The sequence below is a fragment of the Cynocephalus volans genome, chromosome 8 (genome assembly GCF_027409185.1).
Source record: "Cynocephalus volans isolate mCynVol1 chromosome 8, mCynVol1.pri, whole genome shotgun sequence".
Taxonomy (NCBI): domain Eukaryota; kingdom Metazoa; phylum Chordata; class Mammalia; order Dermoptera; family Cynocephalidae; genus Cynocephalus; species Cynocephalus volans.
The window spans coordinates 44369795-44391899 of record NC_084467.1 but is presented as its reverse complement, the minus strand read 5'-3'; the positions used below and the strand labels follow the sequence as shown (position 1 = coordinate 44391899).

Here is a 22105-nt window from a genome sequence, read left to right as displayed (position 1 = left end):
ACTCCCTAGGAGAGGAACTAAGCCTAACAAATTCTCACGGGATCAAAGAGTCCACAAGGTCTCCAAGTGCTGGGAAGCAGGTATTTCCCAGAACTACCCTAGACAACTGGCATCGAAGCTTAAACTATGTGGCCCTGAATCTAAAACATTTATTTATTTGTTTGTTTGTACCAAATAAAGAAGCTCTTATGCTTGTCTTCTTTTAAAACAAAAGAGAGAGACCACGCAGGAGCGCACACGCATGAGAAATAATGGAAGGGGATCTATCTTTCTCCTGTAACTCAGACTCACAGTTCAGCCAGCTGCAGCCTGGCCCAGGCAGGTGTTTCTTAAGAATACCCAATGCTTAGAGAACAAGAATTCCTGTGGATCTTTCTCACTTTGAGTTTCACTCACTACTATTCACTTAAGTCTCCTGTTTAACAGTACTTACACTCACTAGAATAAACAATATTTAAACAACATCACCTCATTTAGTCACACAGTAGCCTTGTGATAGAAGAAAAATTCTGTGTTGGCTAAGCAAAGTGAAGAGAGGGAAACCACCATACGGGTGATTTGAGTGTGATTATCACTCTTCCAGGAAAGGTACACACCAATTTTGTTATAACTCCTGAGGTGAACACACACTAGAATCAAGTTATCCCTTTTATTGACCCTACCTTTCTCTCCCACAGATCCCTTTACCATCCCAACAAACAGTTGGATAGCACACAAAATCATAAGCCACTGTCTCCTTTGGTTATGCAACTGCTAAGAATGCCCAAGCTCTTTTCCTTTTCTCTTCTCAACAAACAGTTGGATAGCACACAAAATCATAAGCCACTGTCTCCTCTGGTTATGCAACTGCTAACAATGCCCAAGCTCTTTTCCTTTTCTCTTCTCTAGTGAGCCACTAGGCAATTCTCTCTATAGGTTCTTCTCCTTTGACTAGGCTTCCTTTTGTGCTTGCAAGGCTGCTCCACCCATGGAATCAAGACAGACCACACAAACTATGAATGATCAAAAATCTAAATGTTCTATATTACCTGCTTCTTTTGCCAAGTCAGGGTAGTCTCTTGAATTCTGAACTCTAGGCTTCATGAACTAGAAATATAGAAGGAGATAACAAATAGAAACTAGTTAGATTTTATTACATTTTATTTACAAGACAGCATCACAGAAATTCATTCATCTTTTCATTCAAACAAACACACACTGACCACCTGTCATGTTCCTGGACTCTGATAATAAATAACCTATAGCCCTTACCCTCAGGGAGCTTCTAGTATAATGTAAAATATGCAATTACACTACAGTGTCATACGTATAGAATGATTTTGGGAGAGACATCTACCTAGCCTTGGAGGAAGGGGAAGAAGGGCTTCCCAGAGGAACTGCCATTTAAATTAAGTCCTTAGGGAAAGAAGAGGAAATTCTGGAGCAAATGTTTAGAAGTGGGAGAATATGGCACAATTTTCTGTGTGGAAGAACTGCAAATAATTTGGTATGACAGGGCCGAGCCCGTGGCGCACTCGGTAGAGTGCTGCACTGGGAGCGCGGCGACGCTCCCGCCGCAGGTTCGGATCCTATATAGGAATGACCGGTGCACTTACTGGCTGAGTGCCGGTCACGAAAAAACGACAAAAAAAAAAAAAATTTGGTATGACAGAGTAAAGCACAAGGTGAAAGGTGGAAAATGATAAGGACATAAGAGTAATAGCATTAAATGATAAAAACTAATATCTATTGGGCACTTACTGTGTTATGAATTGTACTAACTCATTTAATCCTCACAACCATCTTAGGAGATAGGTACTATTATAATCACCAGTTTACATTTTAAAAACTAGGGCACAAAGCTAATAAGTAGTAGAGATGAAAGTTCAGACGGTCTGGCTCTACAGCCAACTCACGAGGTACCATATATGCTCTTCTATGGTGTCCGGGCTGTTTCTTGAAGACAATGTACTTTTTAAAAATAAGGCTGGAATAAAATGAGATACTATATCTATTAGAATGGCAAAAATCCAAAACACTGACACCAGCAAATGCTGGTAAGGATATGGAGCAACAGAAACTCTCTTTCATTGTTGGTAGGAATGCAAAATTATACAACCACCTTAAAAAACAGTTTGGCAGTTTCTTACAAAACTAAACACAATCTTACCATACAATCCAGCAATCATACTCCTTGGTGTTTACCCAAAGGAGCTGAAAACATGTCCACACAAAAACCTGCACATGAATGTTTATAGTAGCTTTGTTCATAATTGCCAAAATGTAGAAGCAACCAAGATGTCCTTCAGTAAGTGAATATTGGATAAATAAAACTGTGGTACATCCAAACAACTAAATGTTTTTCCGCACTAAGAAGCAATGAGGGGGGCTGGCCAGTTAGCTCACTTGGTTAGAGTTCAGTGTTATAACACCAAGGACAAAGGTTGGGATCCCCATACAAGAGAGCCAAAAAAAAAGAAAAATTAAAAATTAAATTTTAAAAATTTTAAAAATGAGATCTCAAGCTATGAAAAGATATGGAAGAACCTCAAATACATATTACTAAGTGAAAGAAGCCAATCTGAAAAGACAACATACTCGTGCTGTATGATTCCAAGTAAATGACTCTCTCGAATAGGTAAAACTATAGAGAGAGTAAAAAGATCAATGGTTGCCAGAAGTTGCAGAGAGAAAGAGATAAATAAGGGGAGCATAGAGAATTTTTAGGGAAGTGAAGATATTCTGTATGATACTATAATGCATTATGACTTTGTCAAAACCCATAGAACGTGTAACACCAAGAGTGAACCCTCACGTAAACTATGGACTTTGAGAGTCAATGTCGGTTCACAGATTGCAACAAATGTACCAGTCCGGTGTGGGCTGGTGATAGTGTAAAAGGCTATTGAGGGTGGGGAGGGAGGGCAAGGGATTACTGAAAAATCTCTGTACCTTGTGCTCAATTTTGCTGTGAACCTAAAACTGATCTAAAAAACAGATTTTTCAAAAACAGACTGGGATGAAAAGACTGTAGATCATTCTAGTTGCAATGTGCTGAAATGAATGAAAGGAGCAAGGCTAGAGGCATTGAGATCACTTGGCATGATTCTGAAACAGGCCAAGTTAGAGTTGACTAAGCAGCAAAAAGGATGGAAAGAAGTAGATAGACTTAAGAAACATAAAGGATGTAAAATCTAGTAAGCTTGGTGACTGATTAGATAAGGTAGAGTGTTTTGCTGGTCAGAGGTCATGTTAAAGACAAATGGCATTTTTTTCTTTTTTATTATTTCTTGGCTGCTGGCCAGCACAGTGATTGAAACCCTTGACTTTGGTGTTACAACACCAAGCTCTAACAGACTGAACTAACTGGCCAGCCCCTACAGTAAGATACATTTTACAGCACATCACGAAATACTTATCCATGTTATATTGATACAATATTTACTATTGAATTTCAATTTTTTTTTTTTAGCTAGAGGCAACCTTCTAAATTGATTTCACAACCCACTAATGAGTCACAAAACAGTTTGAAACAATACATACAGGCCAGCCGCCAAAAAAAAAAAGGAAAAAAAAACACTACATAAATATTTGACTTGAATGCCACACTTCACTGCATAATGCCAAAATACATCTGATGAACTAAATCAAAATGCTTAACATGTGTTCCTATTTCTCTTCAGTCCAGCCCAATTCTTCTCCATAATTCTTGAATTATGGAATCCTTTATAATTCCCTAATTCAGCATTCACCAGTTACAGCCACAGCATGTAAAGAAAGTTGTTTTTATAAAGACACAGTACTGTGCTAGGCTCCCAACGTGTAATAACCATTAATAATTAAATTATCATCTGTAAGGGCCGGCCTGTGGCTCACTCGGGAGAGTGTGGTGCTGAGAACACCAAGGCCCCGGGTTCGGATCCTATATAGGGATGGCCGGTTCGCTCACTGGTTGAGCGTGGTGCTGACAACACCAAGACAAGGGTTAAGATCCCCTAACTGGTCATCTTTAAAAAAAAAAAAAAAAAAAATTATCATCTGTATAGTGAAATAACAATACTTTCTGATTTCTTACTGAAATTGAGGCAACTTGTAAAAGGTTAGTTAAGCAAATAAACACATACAACACTACTCCTTCAAAATTATAAGCAAGTTTAGGTGGATACTACCAGAGGTACACTGACAGTAGACTAGATAAACTGTGATATGTGACAAAGACTCTCTCCTTGAACAAACTCTAGCTAGATCCCATTGAGCCCTCATCTCTATTTGAACACTAACATAGTTTCTAACAGCTCAAGGACACATCACTAAAATGACCCTTTCCCCCCTTAAAGTACCTGCCTGAGAAAACTCAAGGTTGCCCCCCAAAAATGTACAGTTTGTTCCAGCCAACACCTAAGGACAAGGCCTCTGTCTCCCAGTCTCTGGGAGAGGGTGGAATCCTAACTTCCATGACTGCCAGCTAGCAGACACAGCTAGCCTAATCACATTTACATTAACTGTAATTTTTCACTTCCCTGACTCTATGCAACCCCCACTTGCCCTCCTCCCTATTCCCTCATTCCTCCTTTAAAAGGCCCAATTACTTCTGTACAAATTGAGATTGAGTTCAAACACATTAGAGGAAGATAGGAACACATGTTAAGTGTTTTGGTTTAGTTCATCAGATGTATTTTGGCATTATGCATGAAGTGTGGCATTTAAGTCAAATATCTATGTAGTGTTTTTTTTCTTTTTTTTTTTTTTTTTTTGGCAGCTGGCCTGGATGAAGCACAGTACATGCTGGACTCTTTTCCCTATTGCAATAGTTACTACTGATTAAAATCTATCCTCACCACTTTAACTATGTCCAGCTTTATCTTTTTTTTTTTTTTTTTTTGGCAGCTGGTGGATAGGGGATCCAAACCCTTGACCTTGGTGTTATCAACACTGCACTGTAACTAACTGAGCTAACTGGCCAACCCAGCTTTACCTTTGATATATGGTAACACAATGGACTATGTTACACCAGTGAGACTGAACAAACTATAACTACACATAAAATTATGGATGAATCTCACAAGCCTAATGTTGAACAAAAAAGCCAGAACTAATGCATAGTATTAAAGGTCAGAAGTCAGGATAACAGCAACCCTTTGTAGATGAAGAGTCAATGACTGGAAAAGGGCACAAGGGGGACTTCTGAGGTGCTGGTGATTTGCTGTTTATATTTGTTTTTTAATTATTTTATTTTTCTAATTAATAAGGGGAAAAAAAAAAGACAAAAAGTACCAGAAAGCTTATAATACAAACAGCAATCGACCCTCTGTTTCACTTCTCCCCACTAGTCTTCCTAGCTCCCAAAACAACCACTTTCAATTCTTTTAGACATTTCTTCTGGTATAAACTGTCATGTTTCTAAATATCCTCATACTATTATTTATGAATTAAGAAGCTATATCATAATCTCCAATAAAGACCAATGAGAAACCCCACATAGATTTTACACTTTCCCCATCCTCCTTATAGAGTTGATTGACCATTTGTTAATTCAATACTCAGTGTTCACCTGATTAAGTAAATATTCTTTACTACTGGGCCAAGTTGTCTATTTATGATTACATTTCCTTTTATTGTACAATTTTGGGGGGAAGGGGAGCTTTTGAAGTTAACCTGCCTCATTTTTAATATTTTCATTATAAAATAAATACAGAAAACCACACATACACAAAAATATGTATATATACAAGAGTACTTCAAAAAGTTCATAAAAAATAGAATTAAAAGATAATACAAATCTTTCCATGAACTTTTTGAAGACCCTGTGTGTGTGTATCTCCTTATGAATTATTTCAAGCAAACACCCTTGCAACCACCACCCAGATCAATAAATACAACTTTGTCCACCACTCCAGAAATTCCTCCATGCACACTGTCCCCATTTCAATCCCCCCACCCTCAAAGTTTCCTGATTCTTACAGTAATCATTTTCTTGTAATATTTCATAGTATTATCACCCAAGTGTACATCCATAGACATTATACTTTACTTGTGCCCATTTTTTAAAATTTTATGAGTCTTTTAATTCTCTTTTAATCAACAGGTTCCCCTCCACTACTTTCTTTTCCTTTCAAATACAGTAAGATGTATCTGTTGAAGAACCGAAACATTTGATCTGCAGTTTCCCAGAGTCTGAATTTTGTAGATTGCATACTCATGCAGTTCAACATGTACCTCTGTTCTCTGTATTTCCTATAATTATGCACCTGGATCTAAATGCTTGATTATACACCTTTGATAAAACTACAGGTGATGGTGTATTCTTTCATGAGGAAGCATATAATGTTTGATTGTTTCACTCTTTGTGTTGTTAGGAGCTGTTAGTGCTCAATGACTAGATCCAGCAATTCTCAAATGTCTTAGTTTCAGGACCCCTTTACACTCTTAAAGATTATTAAAATAAAAAAATTTTTAAATTAAAACTAAAAAATAAAATAAATTTTTTTTAAATTAAAAATGCCAGAGAGCTTCTGATTATGAAGGTTATATCTACCAATATTTACCATATTAGAAGTTAAGACTGAGGACATTTTAAAATATTTTCCAATTCATTCAAAAACAATACACCCATTTCATGTTAATGTAAATAATTTTCATGAAAAGTAACTATATTTTCCCAAAAAAAGTGGAAGAGTGGCACTGTTTTGCATTTCTGCAATTCTCTGTAAAATCTGGTTTCATAGGAGACAGCTGAATTCTCATATCTGCTTCTTCACTCAGTCTTCAGCATTATGTTATTTTGGTTGAAGTCTATGAAGTAAACCTGAACTCACACAGATATGTAACTGGAAAAGGGAAGAGTATTTAAATAGCCTTTTTAAGTAACTGTGGATATTCCTTTTCAATACAACACTAAAACTTGACAAGTGGAAGTTTCTTAAACTCCCTGTGGAGTTTGAAACTATATCAATAAACTCTTCAACTCTGTTACAATAAAATCTTGCACTTTGAATGGATCTTTTATACAGCCATTCAATGGACCTGTAAATGAATAGATGATTTATTTAATGAATGCATAATGTTATAACATTTTCCATTGGTCATCTGAAAAACAGTGGTTCTGTGAGTTATGCAGCTCTTCCAAATTTTGATATAATTCCAAAAACTCACCTTTTTTAATATCACCTTCCACCTGAGAAAAAAAATTTTTTTTTAAGGGACAGCCCCGTGGCTCACTTGGGAGAGTGCGGCACTGGGAATGCCGAGGCCACAGGTTCGGATCCTATACAGACTGGTGCACTCACTGGCTGAGCATGGTGCAGACAACACCATGCCAAGGGTTGTGAATTACCTGATGGTAAAAGAGATCCTGGGATCTAACTATTCCATAGAGGAGTTTTATCCTTCCTTCCCTCATTCCCACCTTACTTGGCACCTAGCATATCCAAATCTTGAGCCTTCTGCAGTTCTGCAGAGAGACTCGGCCAGAATAACCCATCTTCAGGAACTTGGGCTGTTGTTCCTCTGCTCTGAGTCAGTAATCACTTCTCCATCAGCTTTTTTTTCTTTCTTTTTTCTTTTTTTTTTTGGTGGGTGGCTAGTACAGGGATCAAACCCCGGATCTTGGTGTTATCAACACCATGCTCTAACCAACTGAGCTAACTAGCCAGCCTCCATCAGCTTTTAATCTTCTAAAAATTTTCTGACATCTCTGTGCTATTGTTTCCTCTCCTGTTCACTTTGCCCTTGTGGGTTAATAACTTTATTTCCTTATTGTTGTTTTAGTGGGATTTGGAATGCACCAATAGAGATAAATTCATGTTTTCAATCTGCTAAGTTTAACCAAATGTCCCAAATCATCCTACTTAAATAACTTGTTTATCCTTTTGTCCTTATACATTCCTTAGGAACAGGAACCTTGCTTTTTTCATCTTTCCGTGCCTAACATATAACACACAGTATGTTAATTGAATATGTGCTCAAACGATGAATTAACTGTAACAGTAATGTATAGTAAAGATAGCATGAAAGGAGCATGAGATTTTAAGTAACGCAATTCCAAAACTTAAAAGCTGTATCAAGATAGGTAAATTATTTAGTCCCTCAGAGCCTTAGAGATGGATAAGAAAACAGGGATAATAATATTCATTACATGGTGAGAATTAGATGAGATAATGTAATATTATTCAAGCTGAAGTTCAAACTTATTACAGAGTGATAAAATCAATAGAGTAAGTTGTGAGCAGCTTTTTAAAAAATGAAACATAGGGCTGACCCCGTGGCGCACTCGGGAGAGTGCAGCACTGGGAGTGCAGCAGCGCTCCCACCACGGGTTCCGATCCTATATAGGGATGGCCGGTGCGCTCACTGGCTGAGCACGGTGCAGCCGGTCACAAAAAAGACCAAAAAAAAAAAAAAATGAAATATAAAAGAAAATATCAAGAATTCATCACATATAATAAGGGAAAAGTACTGCTTTAACAAACTTGTTTCAGTTGTGTGTGCAGATGTGTGTGCTGGGTTGTGATTAAGATGTATTTCTTTCTATAGGTCGTAGAATTACCATACATAAAAGTATTAGAAAATTAAGTGCTAAATTATATGTCCTGAATACAAGGGCACCAGAATTTCAAAAAAGGTAGCCACTATAAGTTAGAGCAGTCTGAGGAAGTTTTAAGAAGATATGGAACTTGAACTAGTTCATGAAAAGGAGGCATATCAGGAGACAGCATAAGCAAAGGGACTGACTGGCCAGCTGTCGGCCAGATGGCAGTAGTGACTTAGTAGTGTTAAAACCTGTTGACAAGCTAGCCAGTTAGCTCAGCTGGTTAGCGCACCACCTTGTAACACCAAGTTCAAGGGTTCAGATCCCTGTACCTGCCTGCCACCCCCCCCCAAAAAAATGTTGACATTATAACACCAAGGTCAAAGGTTCAGATCTATCAACAGAACTTAAAAGTATTACCTAGTTGATTTCTCCCTCTTCATCAAAGCCTGCCCCAAGGTCCAGAAGAGCAGACGCAGAGGGAAGTACATTGGCCTAATAAGCACATCAGTAACACCACCCTCCACACCCCCAACCTCTTCCCTCAAGACAGTAACACATCTCCAGGACTGTAACACACGGCCCACCTCTACCTCCCAACTTGAGGAGAAATACATCTCCTACTTCCAAAAGAATTAGAAAACTGTTTTCCTATAAAGTGCACAGAATCAGATGTTCAAAAGCCAATGGAAAATCTGACTTCATTATCAGCATACTTAAAAAGGTTTTACTATCCACCTATCTTAGAAGCCCCATTCTGTAAAATACCGTGATCTCCAAGCTTTTGCTTCATCATGAATTAGTCAACTGTTCTATTTACATGTTTTGATCGAACTGTGTACTCTCAGCCCACTGATAAGACGATAAAAATGTTAAGACTGTTTTCTCAGAAATAAAACTCTCTCTAGAACTCTTTCACAAAGTATATCCACTTAATATTGTTCAACTAACATTCATTGTGGGTCTACAGGGATCAGGCAGGCACTTTCGGGAGAGGGGTATAGCAGTGAATAAGACATGGTACACCCCCCCGGAGGAGATTACACGTTAAGGGAGAATACAGATATATAAACAGAGAATTTCAGTATGACATAGTAAATACTAAAATACAAGTTAAGAACGAGGCTCTATGGGAAAGTAAGGAAGATCAGCGGCTTCCTGGAGAAAACAAATGGTACAAGCAGCAACGACAGAAACAAAGCAACAGAGACATTAAAACAAACAAAAAAACCCAAAAAAACAGAGTGGGATAAAACTAAAGGCAGCTTGGCATTATTAGAGCATGGGGGTGGTAAGGATGTCAAGAAATGAGGCTGCAAGAGCCTCTGGCCTCCTGAGTAGCAAGCAGACAGTTGAGGAACAAAAATGAAGTCAATGGAGGAAACCTGCCACCTGGGCCAAGACGCTGAGCGTCACACCTGGAGCTGTCCCTGAGAAGGGCTCCTGTAGGGAGTATTCCTGAGCGTGCAGAGCTGTGACATTCGCAATCTGCTTCCCTTCGGGTGTGAGACAGCCCTTGCCTCGGTCAAGCTCCACATACCTTGGGATTCCACCCAGAATCAAAAGAGGTGAGGACCTCGGATTATCTTGGGGGTTACTTCACAAACCCTGACCGGGGATAAAATGCAAGAAGATAAGGGAAAGAAACGTCCGCAAGAACAAGCCCGAGACACTACGACCCCAGAGACACCATACATCACAAGCCACCTGAGTCGCCAATCCGATGCCCCACGCGCCAAGCCGGAGCTGGGAACCGGCGCCCTTCGGGCAGGATGAACAGACAAGAGGAACAGCGCCCGCCCCCCGTTTCCCGGTCACCTTGGGGCTCCCCCGGCCTCACCCGGACAGAGCGGGGCAGGGAGCCTGCCGCCGGGGGTCCCCCCTCCGGGGGTCCTCTGCTCGGTTTACCTTGGTCATGCCAACCCCCACCACGAACACCCGGCGCAGGGGCGAAGTCTCCCACACGGAGGAAGACATGGCTGGGCCAGTGCTGGGCGGAAGCAAGCGCGGTGGACGTCGGCCGGGCGTACTGGAGTCCCCGCGGTCAGGGAGATCCCCTACGACGGGGGGGCGGGGCCGGGAGCGGTTCCGGAGGCTGCGCCAGGCGCGCTCGGGCGGCGCGAGGCGGGGTGGCGAGGGCGTCTGCGCGTGCGCGGGGGCGGGGCGGCGGCGGCGGCGCGCGCTCCTTCGCGGGAGGGGCTGTCATCCAACCCACCACCCTCGGCAGAGAGTTTGGGGACGAGGGCGGGAGACCGACGCCACCTCGGCCGTGAAAAAGCAGCTTCGCACCCTGGCACCAGCCACTCCCATCTCTGGTCCTGGGTTTAGATTTCTTCCAATGAGAGAGAGTGGGCCTGGGGTCGGGCTTGTGACTGAGAGGAGCGGTTAGCCTGAGAGCGGACTCCCAGTCAGGGATGGCCTGAAGAAATTCTTTGTTCATTCACAACTTCTCGGGTAGGGTAGGGTAGGGAAGGGAAGGCAAGGGAAGGCAAGGCGAGGCGAGGGAAGGCGAGGCGAGGCAAGGGAAGGCAAGGCGAGGCGAGGCGAGGGGAGGCGAGGAGAGGCGAGGCGAGGCGAGGGCGGGGCCGGGGGCGGGGCGAGAGAAAGAAAGAAAAAAAGAAATTCTTTGGAGTGCTGGAATTTGGAAGGGAAGGGAAGGGAAAAGAAAGAAAGAAAAAGAAATTCTTTGGAGTGCTGGAATTTGGAAGGGAAGGGAAGGGAAAAGAAAGAAAGAAAAAGAAATTCTTTGGAGTGCTGGAATTTTCTGTATCCTGCTAGTGGTGGTAGTTGCAAGAGTCAGTGCATGTGTTAGAACTCATAGGCCTGTACATCAGTTTAGGGGTGGGGAGATTTAACACAAACAGTATCTAAAACACAAAACCAAGGTTTAGTCACCAATTTGTATGACTTTTTTTAACGTGAAACTCTGGTGTTTTGTGAGGATTAAACGAAGTAACGAAAACAAAGTCTACAGTCCTTAATAGAAGGAATATACATGCGTATATATATGTATTATATATGGGGTACTTCAAAAAGATTGTGGGAAATAGAATTGAAAGACAAGTCTGGCCAGTTAGCTCAGCTGTTTAGAATTGTAGTATTATAACACCGAGGTCAAGGATTGGGATCCCTGTACCAGGCAGCCACCAAAAAAAAAAAATTGAAAAATATGAATCTTTCTATGAACTTTTTGAAGTACCATAGTATATATGGTTAAATTCAAAAAGCAGGAGGCCATTGGCCTGAGGCTCTCTCTATACTTAGGCTGTCTCTGTAGGCTGTTCCTACCTAACAGACTGCAACCTTAGTACATAAGCAAGCCAAAACCTAATGAAGGAGTATATTTTTGGTTAACAGACAGCCAGGTCTCTTCTGATCACAGGCTGCCAACTGATCATATGATGTCCAAATAAAGTCTATTATTTGAAACTAACTAAGCTATGTTAAAAGAATAAATGTAGGCAAATTAAATTTAACAAAGTTTAATTTGACAGGAAGTTAAATTTAACAAAGTTTAATTTGAGCACACACACACAAAAAAGATTATTCATGAAATCAGGCAGCCCCCAGAGTGAGAACAGATTAAGAGGGACTACAGCCAAAAAAATGCATGTTTGGGTAGATTTACAGACAGAAAACAGGAAGTGACAGTACAAAAAAAGGAAGTGAGGTACAGAAAAGTTGACTACCTGCAATAGGCTGAGATTCAGTTATCGTCACAGAAGCACTTCTAACTTAGGTTTTCAATTTGCTCATGTGCTTATGTGTTAAGTTAGGTTGCGGTTCATACTTAAGAGCTCAGGAATGGGAATATGGAGGCTTTCTCAGGCCAAAAGTTTTTAGTTTAACAATTCCTCCCTTTTGGTCAGCTTCTCAATTTTGAGAGATTGGCCAAAACTTTGGGCACTGACACCATTCTCTGTCACCACCACAAATGACTGATTTGGTCTCAGTGTGGAATTCACAAGGCTGCTTTGGTCTCAGTATGGTATTCACCAGTCGTCTTTGGTTTGAGTATAGAGTTCAGTCTCAACATTACACCAGTTGACCAATTCTCAAGTAATTGCTGATCTAGTTGAAGTGAGACCATTCAAGGTGTGATGTATGACTACACAAAACATTTAAGACTTGAGAGAATACAGCACCAGGGGGACTGTGATGGCTATCAAGAGAATAATATCAAAAGACCAAAGTGTACTCTTAAAATGAGACTTCTTTTTAAATGAACCGAACCGAAACAGACAAGTCAAGGTTCAGGCAATATAGGCAATTCAACAGTGTTTGAATCTAATTGGACATGGTTCTTGCTCGGCATATGGTAACCATTAAGGACCATAGTTTGCTGTAAAGTCGCCTGATTTAAAGAAGCATTCATTTTTGTTGTTAACCTACTAACACAAGTCATAATAACCTAGAGACCTATTAGAAGAAATACAAAGATCAGAAAACCTTGGAAAACCCAAGCTTGCGATCCACCATTTAGCATGCCTGCAAACCAACTGTAAGTTGTTCCCATAAACACACCATTTGTTCCTTTCTCTTGAGAAATTTCCTTAATGTATTTGGTGGCAGAGCCTAAGGAAACAGCAGTATCAGCCACCTTTTTAATTAAGCTTGCTGTAGTAACAAAATCAGGGGAGAGAGAGGTACAACATTCACTTTTGTTCAGTACCAGCATGATGTTCCATTAAGTGTTTTTGTTGAATATGCATGTTATCATCCACCTTTGGAAGAGTGGTTTCTACCCATCTGAAACCCAGGGAGGTCTGATTAGCTAAAAAAATCCAAGATTTTTCCCAATTTATGGGTTAAATTCAAATTCTATATAATTGGTACCCCGCTACTGCCAAGAGTGAGCCCCCAGAACCCCACTAGAATCTTTCTTCAGTAGAAATTAGTGTATTGACATCTATTTCAAGGTTGGTGCTAATTTCAGCTACTGACTGTTTTGGCTTCTGATCACAGGAGAACTTTCAGGGGATGCTATTTGAAAGGCAGGAGTGAGCCAGGCCAAATAGAAAGATCCAAACCAGCGAGGAGGCAGCGCAGAATAAGCAGATTCTCTGCAGACCCAATATAGGCCCTAGGGAGTTGGAAATGAAGGCCACCTACTTGCATTAGATCAAGGGTCAGTTAAATTTGTTCACCCATAAATTTGCATAGCTCTTGAACAGTATCCAGTGAGAAATTCACTTTTCTGTGGCCCCTTTATAGCATGCTACAAGGGTGCATAATCACATATGGGAAAAAAAAAAAAGGGATCCTACTGGATTTAATCTGCTGACATTATATAAACAATTACTTGGACCCACATAGGTAATTCCCAGATCTTGAGTGTATGATGCCTAAAAGCACAATATACCTTTCACAGACATCACTCAGATAGGTTTTCTATATTTTGTAAAAACCAAATTATTAATTGGAAAAGTCAGAGTTTTGTTTCTAGTGAGTGCAGGAAAGCAAGTAGCAGTGATGTTTAGAATATCAAGGAAAATTTTTCACCCTTCCTTTGCAGTTTCAGGGTAACTCTCGTTGGGAACACGGAGAGGCATTGGTATCAGTAGAATTGTTTCCTGATTTTTTGGTATTAGCCCACAAACCCAACAATTGCTCTGGTTTTGTGCTAAAGCATAAACTCAAGTTAAAGCCATCCACTGATTATGGTCCCATGAATTTTCCTGTGGGGAAAAGGAAAGGATTAGGACAGCAGGAAATAAGAGAAAAGAAAAAAGTCATAAAGCTTTCATGATGGCAAAGAAGTCTTGATCCATGTTTTTCGGAAAGCTGTCCATTTCTACAATGCCATCTGCTTTGGGGAAGAAGTTTTCCTGGTCAGCTTTACCTTAAAGTCTCCAACAGGAATACAGTTCCAAGAGCCTGAAGGGGCCTGTGAAGGTTAATTCTAGGTGACAACTTGATTCAATTAAGGAATGCCAAGAAACTTGGTAAAGCTATCTTTTTAGGTGTGTCCATGAGGGTGTTTCCAGAAGAAATTAGCATGACACAGCCTGAGTGGACTGGGTGGGAAAGACTCATCCTCAATGTGGACAGGAACCATCCAATCTGCTGGGGACCCAGAGAGAACAAAAAACAGAGAAAATAGGCAAACCTCTCTCTATCCGCTGGAGCTGGGATACACTCTTCTCTCCTGTCCATGGACATCAGAGCTTAAGACTCTTCAGATTTTGGGTTCCAGGACTTACACCAAGGATACCATCGGCTTCCTTGGTTTTAAGGCCTTTGGACTTGGACTGAGCCACACTACTGGCATTCAGTTTGCAGATGACCTATCGTGAGACTTTTCTTCACAACTGCATAAGCTAATTCCCCTAATAAATCCTCTCTCATATATTTATGACATATGCTATTGATTCTGTCTCTCTGGAGAATCCTGACTAATACAGGGCCCTTTTGAGTTGTGACAGGTGGACCCAAGTTTTGAGGCGCTGAAGCTTCACTGAAGTATGGGTAGTGAGAACTTAGTATGTTCCCTTCCAGCGAGATTCAAGGGCAGTCATTCTCTGTTATTGTTTCCAGAGGGCCCAGTTCGCGGGTTCCAAACCATGAAGAGTTTGATTGTCCTCAGTTGGTGGATCACGAAGTGCTTTCCTTTACCTGGTGAAAATACACTTTGGCATAATGCATTAAAGCCTTGCAGTATTTAGTCATATCTGAGTTTAGAAGAGGGGGAGATGCAGGAGGTTCTTATCAGGGGCATAAGTCTTTCCATGACTATTTCATAAGGGATTGACTTATGTTTTCCATTGGGAGTGGATCTGATTGCCATTAAAGCCAATGGCAGTACCTTTGGCTGAGTCAACCTGATCGACTCAGTTAACTTTGCCAATTTTAGTTTTAAGATGCCATTTGTTCTTTCAACCTTTCCAGAAGACTGAGAGTGATAGGGACAATGGTAGTGTCACTGTTTTCATAGCTTATTTTTTTATTTTTTATTTTTTTAAAGATGACTGGTAAGGGGATCTCAACTCCTGACCTGGTGTTGTCAGCACCACGCTATCCCAAGTGAGCCAACGGGCCATCCCTATACAGGGATCCGAACCCGTGGCCTTGATGTTATCAGCACCACACTCTCCCACGTGAGCAACAGGCAAACCTTGTTTAACTGCTTCATAATTTGCAAGTAAAATGAGTTCCCCTATCACCAGAGATTCCTCCAGGGATACCCATAAAGGAAACACATTTTCTAATAATTTCTTAGCTACTGTCACAGCGTTGGCTTTTCTGCATGGGAAAGGCTCTATCCAACTGGAAAACATGCAAACCATTACAGGAACATACTGAAACTCCATTGAAGATAGCAGCTGAATGAAGTCCATCTGCAAATATTCAATGGGCCATCGGGTGGGTGGAGGTAGAAATACACCACTTGAAGTTTTTATTGTCTTCCCAGAATGATGAGTTTGACAAACTAAACATTGGTTATAAACCATCTTAGCAATTTTGGAACAGTCACCACACCAATATTTTTTTCACAATTTGGATCTTTCTGTCTGCTCCATGATGAGGTGTGAAGTACAAAGCTTTAAAGACTCAAGAAAGACCAGTAGGCCATCCGGACCCTCTGTTAGTCCATGATTAACAGAGTTTACATCCTTTTTGATGCTAATTTTGTTTTTCCAAATCAGGTGCATTGTTGCACTGTTTATTATATAGGTCATGATAAGGAAGTCAATTTGGATCAGTTTTATGGAGTTCATTCAGATTGTCTATCCTAACAGTTTCAGCCCTAGCTGATTTGGCATAAAAATCTGCAAGTGAATTCCCTCAATATTCAGGTTTAGTTCTACAAGTATGAGCTTCAGTCTTAATAATGGCAATCTGTGATGGAAGCAGGATAGCAGAAAGGAGTTAATCTAGTTGGAGTCTATTTTTTTATGGGGGTCCCACTAGAAGTGGGAAACCCTTGTTGTTTCCATAACATGCTCAAATCATGTACTATTCCAAAAGCATATCTGCTATCTGCATAAATATTTACTGACTTGTCCTTAGCTATATGATAAGCTCTAGTGAGAGTAAAAATCTCCACAGGTTGAGTTGACTTAAATTGAGGAAGAGTTCCCCTATCTGTTAACTCATTTTTGGTGGTAACAGATATTCTGCCTGATATTTTCCTTCTGAGTTCTTGACATAGGATCCATCAACAAAAAATATTAATTCAGGATTATCCAATGGAGTATCTCATAAATCAACACAAGGGGCCACTATTTCTGATACTTTTCTTACACAATTGTGATCCTCACCATCATTAGACAGAGGTAATAGGGTAGCAAGGTTAAGTAGGTTGTAACATTTTAGATGAAGATTGGAAGGAGACAGGAGAAGAATTTCATAGGTTAGTCTATTTGCTGAAAAATGCTGAGTTTGGTTGGAATTCAGTAGACTTTCTACAACATGTGGGACTTGAAAATGAAGTTCATTGCCTAAAACCAGCTCAGATAAAGCTTCTATCAACTTGGCTGCTGCTGTGTGATTTTAAGCAATTAGGATATGCCTTAGCTAATGGGTCTAATTTAAGGCTATCATACACAGTGGGCCTATGTTTTCCCCCATAAGAACTCCTAATGCATGAATGTTGCATTCATGAATGAACAAGGTAAAAGGATTGGTGTAATTTGGACATTCTAAAGCTGAGGCAGTTATAAGGCCAGTTTCATTTGGTTAAAAGCATGTTCATGACTGTCCTCCCAAGGCAAAGGTTCTAGTATTGCATTTCTAGTGAGTTCATATAATGGTAAGGCCATTAAAGGAAAATTTGGGACCCTGGATCTGCAATATCTTGCAAGTCCAAGAAGACCTCTTAATTGTCTTTTGGTTGATGGCTGAGGAAAATTTTGATTTGTTTTTATTCTCTCAGGTGACAGGGAAATCCCTCCAGGAGTCAAGTCATGTTTCAAATAGTGAACTTCTCTTGAGAACTGAAGTTGTTCCACTGAAGCCTTATGATGTTTATGTGTGAGTTGCCATAAAAGGTAAATTGAGTCAATTTCAGAGCACTATTTAGTGGGAGAACATAACAACAAGTCATCTACATATTGAATAATAGTAGAATTTTGAGGAAAACTATAGGGTTATTAAGGTCTGACGCAATGGCTGGGAAAAATATGAAGGCACTTCAGTAAATCCTTGTGGCATTACAGTCCAGGTATACTGTTGATTTTTCCAAGTAAAGGCAAACAAGTATTAACTCTCTTTAAGAACAGAAATGCTAAAGAAAACTGAGCAGAGGTCTATTATCATGAACCATGTTAAATCAGCAGGCACATTTCATAATAAAGTATTAGGATTTGGGACCAAACAAAACCTTGATATCGCAATTTTATTAATTGCTCATAAATCTTGAATAAATGCCCAACTCCAACCATTCAGCTTTTTAACTGGTATGATTGGAGTGTTACAAGAACTGGTATGCAGAATTGCGAGTCCTTGTTTAATTAAATCTTCTATAATTGGCAAGAGTCCTTGTATTGCTTTGGTTATTAGATATTGGGGTAATTTAGGCAAAGGTTCAGAATGACCTATTTAGCCCTTTATAGATTCCAGACTTTTAATCTTTCCTATATAAGTTGAGGAATAAGCCCATAAGCATTCAGGTATTTTAGAAAGTTCAGGGGTATTACAGGCCTGAGTTTGGATCTTATCAATTTCTGCCCATAGAGAACATAACAGTTCTGGTCCAGGAGTCAGGAAACTCTTAGGTTATGGCTCTCTCTGAGGAGAATTTTATATGCCACTTCAGCTTTGAAAGTAGGTCTTGCCCTAGCAGGTTTACTGAAGCAGTATCACATAGTAAAAATATACATGTTTCTGAAAATGGCCCCAAAGTCAATTGGATGTGTTCAGATGTGGGAACCTCTTGAACTTGATTTGAAACCCCCACCACACCAAGGGATTTGTTGGTTTATTAAAGTGGGGTTTACAGTAGATAGCGGGGATCTGATACCCATCAGTATTGTACAAGGTTCCCCATTAATTCCAACTCTTGTTTCTCCATGTTTATTTAAGAGTACATGGGCAGCAATTTACCAGAGAACCCCTCAGAGCCTCATCAATGTTGATTATCATCAGGAGGGCTAAAATTTCTTTGGCTTCTGCTAGTGGGGAAATAGTTTGACCTAAAGAGAGGAGACTTACTGGTGGACTGACATAAAAGCAAACAATCATGCTTCCATTATCCTGGTTGTTTGCAAAAAAGGCAGACATCTTAGGGTAAAGAATTTCTCATTCTAAGACCTCTTGCTTGTGGTGTAAAATAAGCATGATAAGGTCCCTTTGGTCTTCGCTCCGTAACTGTTGTAATTGTGATACCAGAGGAGAGGGTCTGGGAAGGCCCAATAGCTGCCTTCAACCCACCCTGTCCCCCTTCCCAGGTTCTTGACTTTGCCACAAGAAAGGATTCAAGAGCAGAGTCACAATAGAAAGTGAAAACAGGTTTAATACAGAGAATAAGAAATACAGACTTCGCAGGGAAAGTGCAGCCTATCTCCAGAGACTGATCAGCAGCTATAGCAAGTTTAATACAAAAGTAAGAAATTACATACTTCACAAAGTCTGCTAAGTGTGCTTCCCAGAGCAAAGTCTGCTAAAGGCAAGTCTGATACAAAAAATAAGAAATATACACCTCAGATGAAGTGCAAGCTGGCCCCAAATAGAGTGAGCAACAGTCTCACCTTCTACAAGGATTCAGCTTTTATAGTTTCACTGTCTATACATATTTATGCTATCTAATGAATATTCAACTAAGGAGGTGGTTCCCAATTATGTAACATAGTCTTGCACATGCTCAGTTGGTCTCTTTTAGAGCATGGTCATTGGTCAAATTCTACCCCATGCACCGAATATACTCAAGAATATTCAGTGCTCTCTAGTGCCTCCACTGGAAGGTCATTCAAAGGATAGACTTAGCTTTACTGAGCATGCTCGGCCACTACAGTTATATGTCTGGATAAACTCCTCTCTACTGAGCATGCTCAGCCATTGTATTTACATAAATCTGCCCCCTGTAATCTCAATCTCCCCATGTTGGTACCAAAAATAGGAGCAATAAGAAATAATGACTCTTATCTAAGGGAGGGCCTAGAGGAAAGGCCTGGGACCTTGGGAAGTGGTTTGAAACTCAGAGGTGTCTCCTGAAACCTGAACCCATGGAAACTGAGCACCTCCTATCTCAATTGGATAGACATAAACTTGTTAGCTTTTTGGATATTTTCTTGTTCTAGAGCCCTCTTGAAATGTTCAGCTAAGGCCACCAATTCAATCTGTAACTTCCCATCCCAGTTCATGCTTTCAAATCAAACTACTAAATTCAGGATGAGGTCCATTTATCAATAGTACAGTTAGTGCTGTTTCAGTCCCTGCAGGAATTCTCCTTGCTCTATTTTGAACCCAGAATGTTTCACAGTGTTTCTAAGCAAGTTCTGTAATGTGAAACTGTTTCATCTTTTTTTGTTTGCAAGATTGTATGAGATACCAATCAATTTTTTGTGGAAAAATCTTAAGAATTGAATCTAAAACGTTCTTAGCAATTTTTCTAGCTCCTTTTGGCCTGTCTCATGAGGAGATTTTGAAGGGGTCCTTACAATCCTCGTCAGGTTTGTCCCATCCCACTGTAGCCATCCATTTTCGAGCTTCACCAGTCCCCAATACTATGTGAATAAATTGCTAAAGGTGAGGGAGTCCTGGATTGTAAGCTCCTATCAGGATTCTAAATTCTTCAGTAAATTTTTAAGGATTTTCCCTTGGATTAGACAAATCTTTTTTTTTTTTTTTTTTTTTTGTCATTTTTTCGTGACCGGCACTCAGCCAGTGAGTGCACTGGTCAGTCCTATATAGGATCCGAACCCGCGGCGGGAGCGTTGCCGCGCTCCCAGCGCAGCACTCTACCAAGTGCGCCACGGGCTCGGCCCAGTTTTAGACCATGGAGTAAAGGTGGTTATAGCAAGAAGACCTGGCTGATCAGAAGGTCTTACTTTATAAGGCATCTGTCTAACCTCTTCTTTTTCATCATCCTCAGGGTGAAATGGTAATTTAGCAAAAGATTAGTGGACTCAGAGTATTTAGGTAGAGTCAGATAAAGAGAAGGAACAGTCAGGGTTAGTTCACTCAAAGTACAGTGCTCTTTCATCTTGTCCTTAGTCTGTTGCTTAAGCTTTTCGCAAAGAATCTTTTAAGAATGCAGTTTTTGATTCATTTTGTCTATTACATGCCTCTGCATACCAATTTAAAAATACACTTCATTGCTTTTGTGGAGTTTTTGATTCCCTTTTTTCTAATATACCTCACAAATAGACAATTTTACCCAAATTAAAACTCTCCCATTGTGGCTATCTTAATTCCAAGCTATCTCTAGTAAGGATAACCCATTTTTCTAAAAATGTACACATTCTGGGAGTATAATTTCTATACTTAAAGTCAGCTGGAGTCCCTGGAGTCCCAGACTCCTTGGATTGAAATGAACCCATTATCTAAAAGGTACCTACCTGAGGTCCAAGACCTGTAACTGAATCCAATCCAATCCTGGACCCAGCCAGGTCCAAATATTGCTGAAATAAGTTTGGAGGGCTCAGAAAACAACATTAGTGGAGCTCCAAATCTGAGAGAAACCTCACCTACAACCTTCAGGTACAAACATGAGAGCAGTGAGCATTTCTCTGACACCAGTCTGTTAAAAGAATAAATGTAGGCAAATTAAATTTAACAAAGTTTAATTTAAGCAAGTAAAAAAAAAAAGATTTGCGAGTCAGACAGCCCCTAGAGTCAGAACAGATTAAGAAGGACTACAGCCAAAAATGCATAGTCAGTTAAATTTATAGACAGAAAAAGGAAAGTGATGGTACAGAACAGTTGACTGCCTGCAATTGACTGAGATTCAGTTATCATCACAGAAGCACACTTCTAATTTAGGTTTGCAATTTGTCCACATGCTTACATTCTAAGTTAGGTTATGTTTCATACTTAAGAGCCCAAGAATGAGAATATGGAGGCTTTCTCGGGCCAAAATTTTTTAGTTTGATTTAACAACTACTTCTATATGTACTTCCCTTTTGCTGTCTACAAATATTCACTGCCCACACTGGGAGCTGAGGTCTCTGAACCTCATATGGTTCTGAGTGATTCCTAGTTCATGAATCATTCTTTGCTCAAACAAACTGTTTAATAATGTGTCTGAAGTTTTTCTAACAATATAGTCAATGCTTATTTGCAAATTCTATATTTGCCAACTTGACTACTCACATGCTTTTACTTGTAACCCTCAAATCAATATTCAATAAGCTCTTGAAGAAGTGAAAAATTTGGGCTGCCTGAAGGACACATTCCCAGCAAAGGTGGAACAAGGCCACCTCTGCCTTCTTGTTTCAGCTCTCATACTATAAACAAGTGTCCTTTTCATGATCTACTTAGTGCCACATTTTTTATATTTTTGTGTTTTTGTTGGTAATTTTGCCATTTAAAAGTTGCTCTCAAGCTTAGTGCTGAAGTTCTGTCTAGTGTTCATATGTACAAAAAGGCTTACGTGATGCGCCTTATGGAGAAAATACATGTGTTAGATAAACAGTTCAGGCATGAGTTGTAGTGCTGTTG

The 22105-nt window shown here is 40.0% G+C and overlaps 1 protein-coding gene across 2 annotated transcripts in view; it reads right to left on the bottom strand.

Moving 5' to 3' along the window:
* The window catches only part of SCP2 (sterol carrier protein 2), a 109894-nt gene extending 99339 nt beyond the window's left edge, over positions 1-10555 (bottom strand). For both annotated transcript variants that reach the window (XM_063104541.1, XM_063104540.1), the window contains exons 1-2: positions 10415-10555; positions 1029-1086 (exon numbers count right to left, since the gene is read on the bottom strand). In XM_063104541.1, the coding sequence (XP_062960611.1) occupies positions 1029-1086; positions 10415-10483 (127 nt within the window). In that variant the 5' untranslated portion in view covers positions 10484-10555. The remainder of the gene's footprint in view (positions 1-1028; positions 1087-10414) is intronic.
* Positions 10556-22105: the final 11550 nt, after the last annotated feature.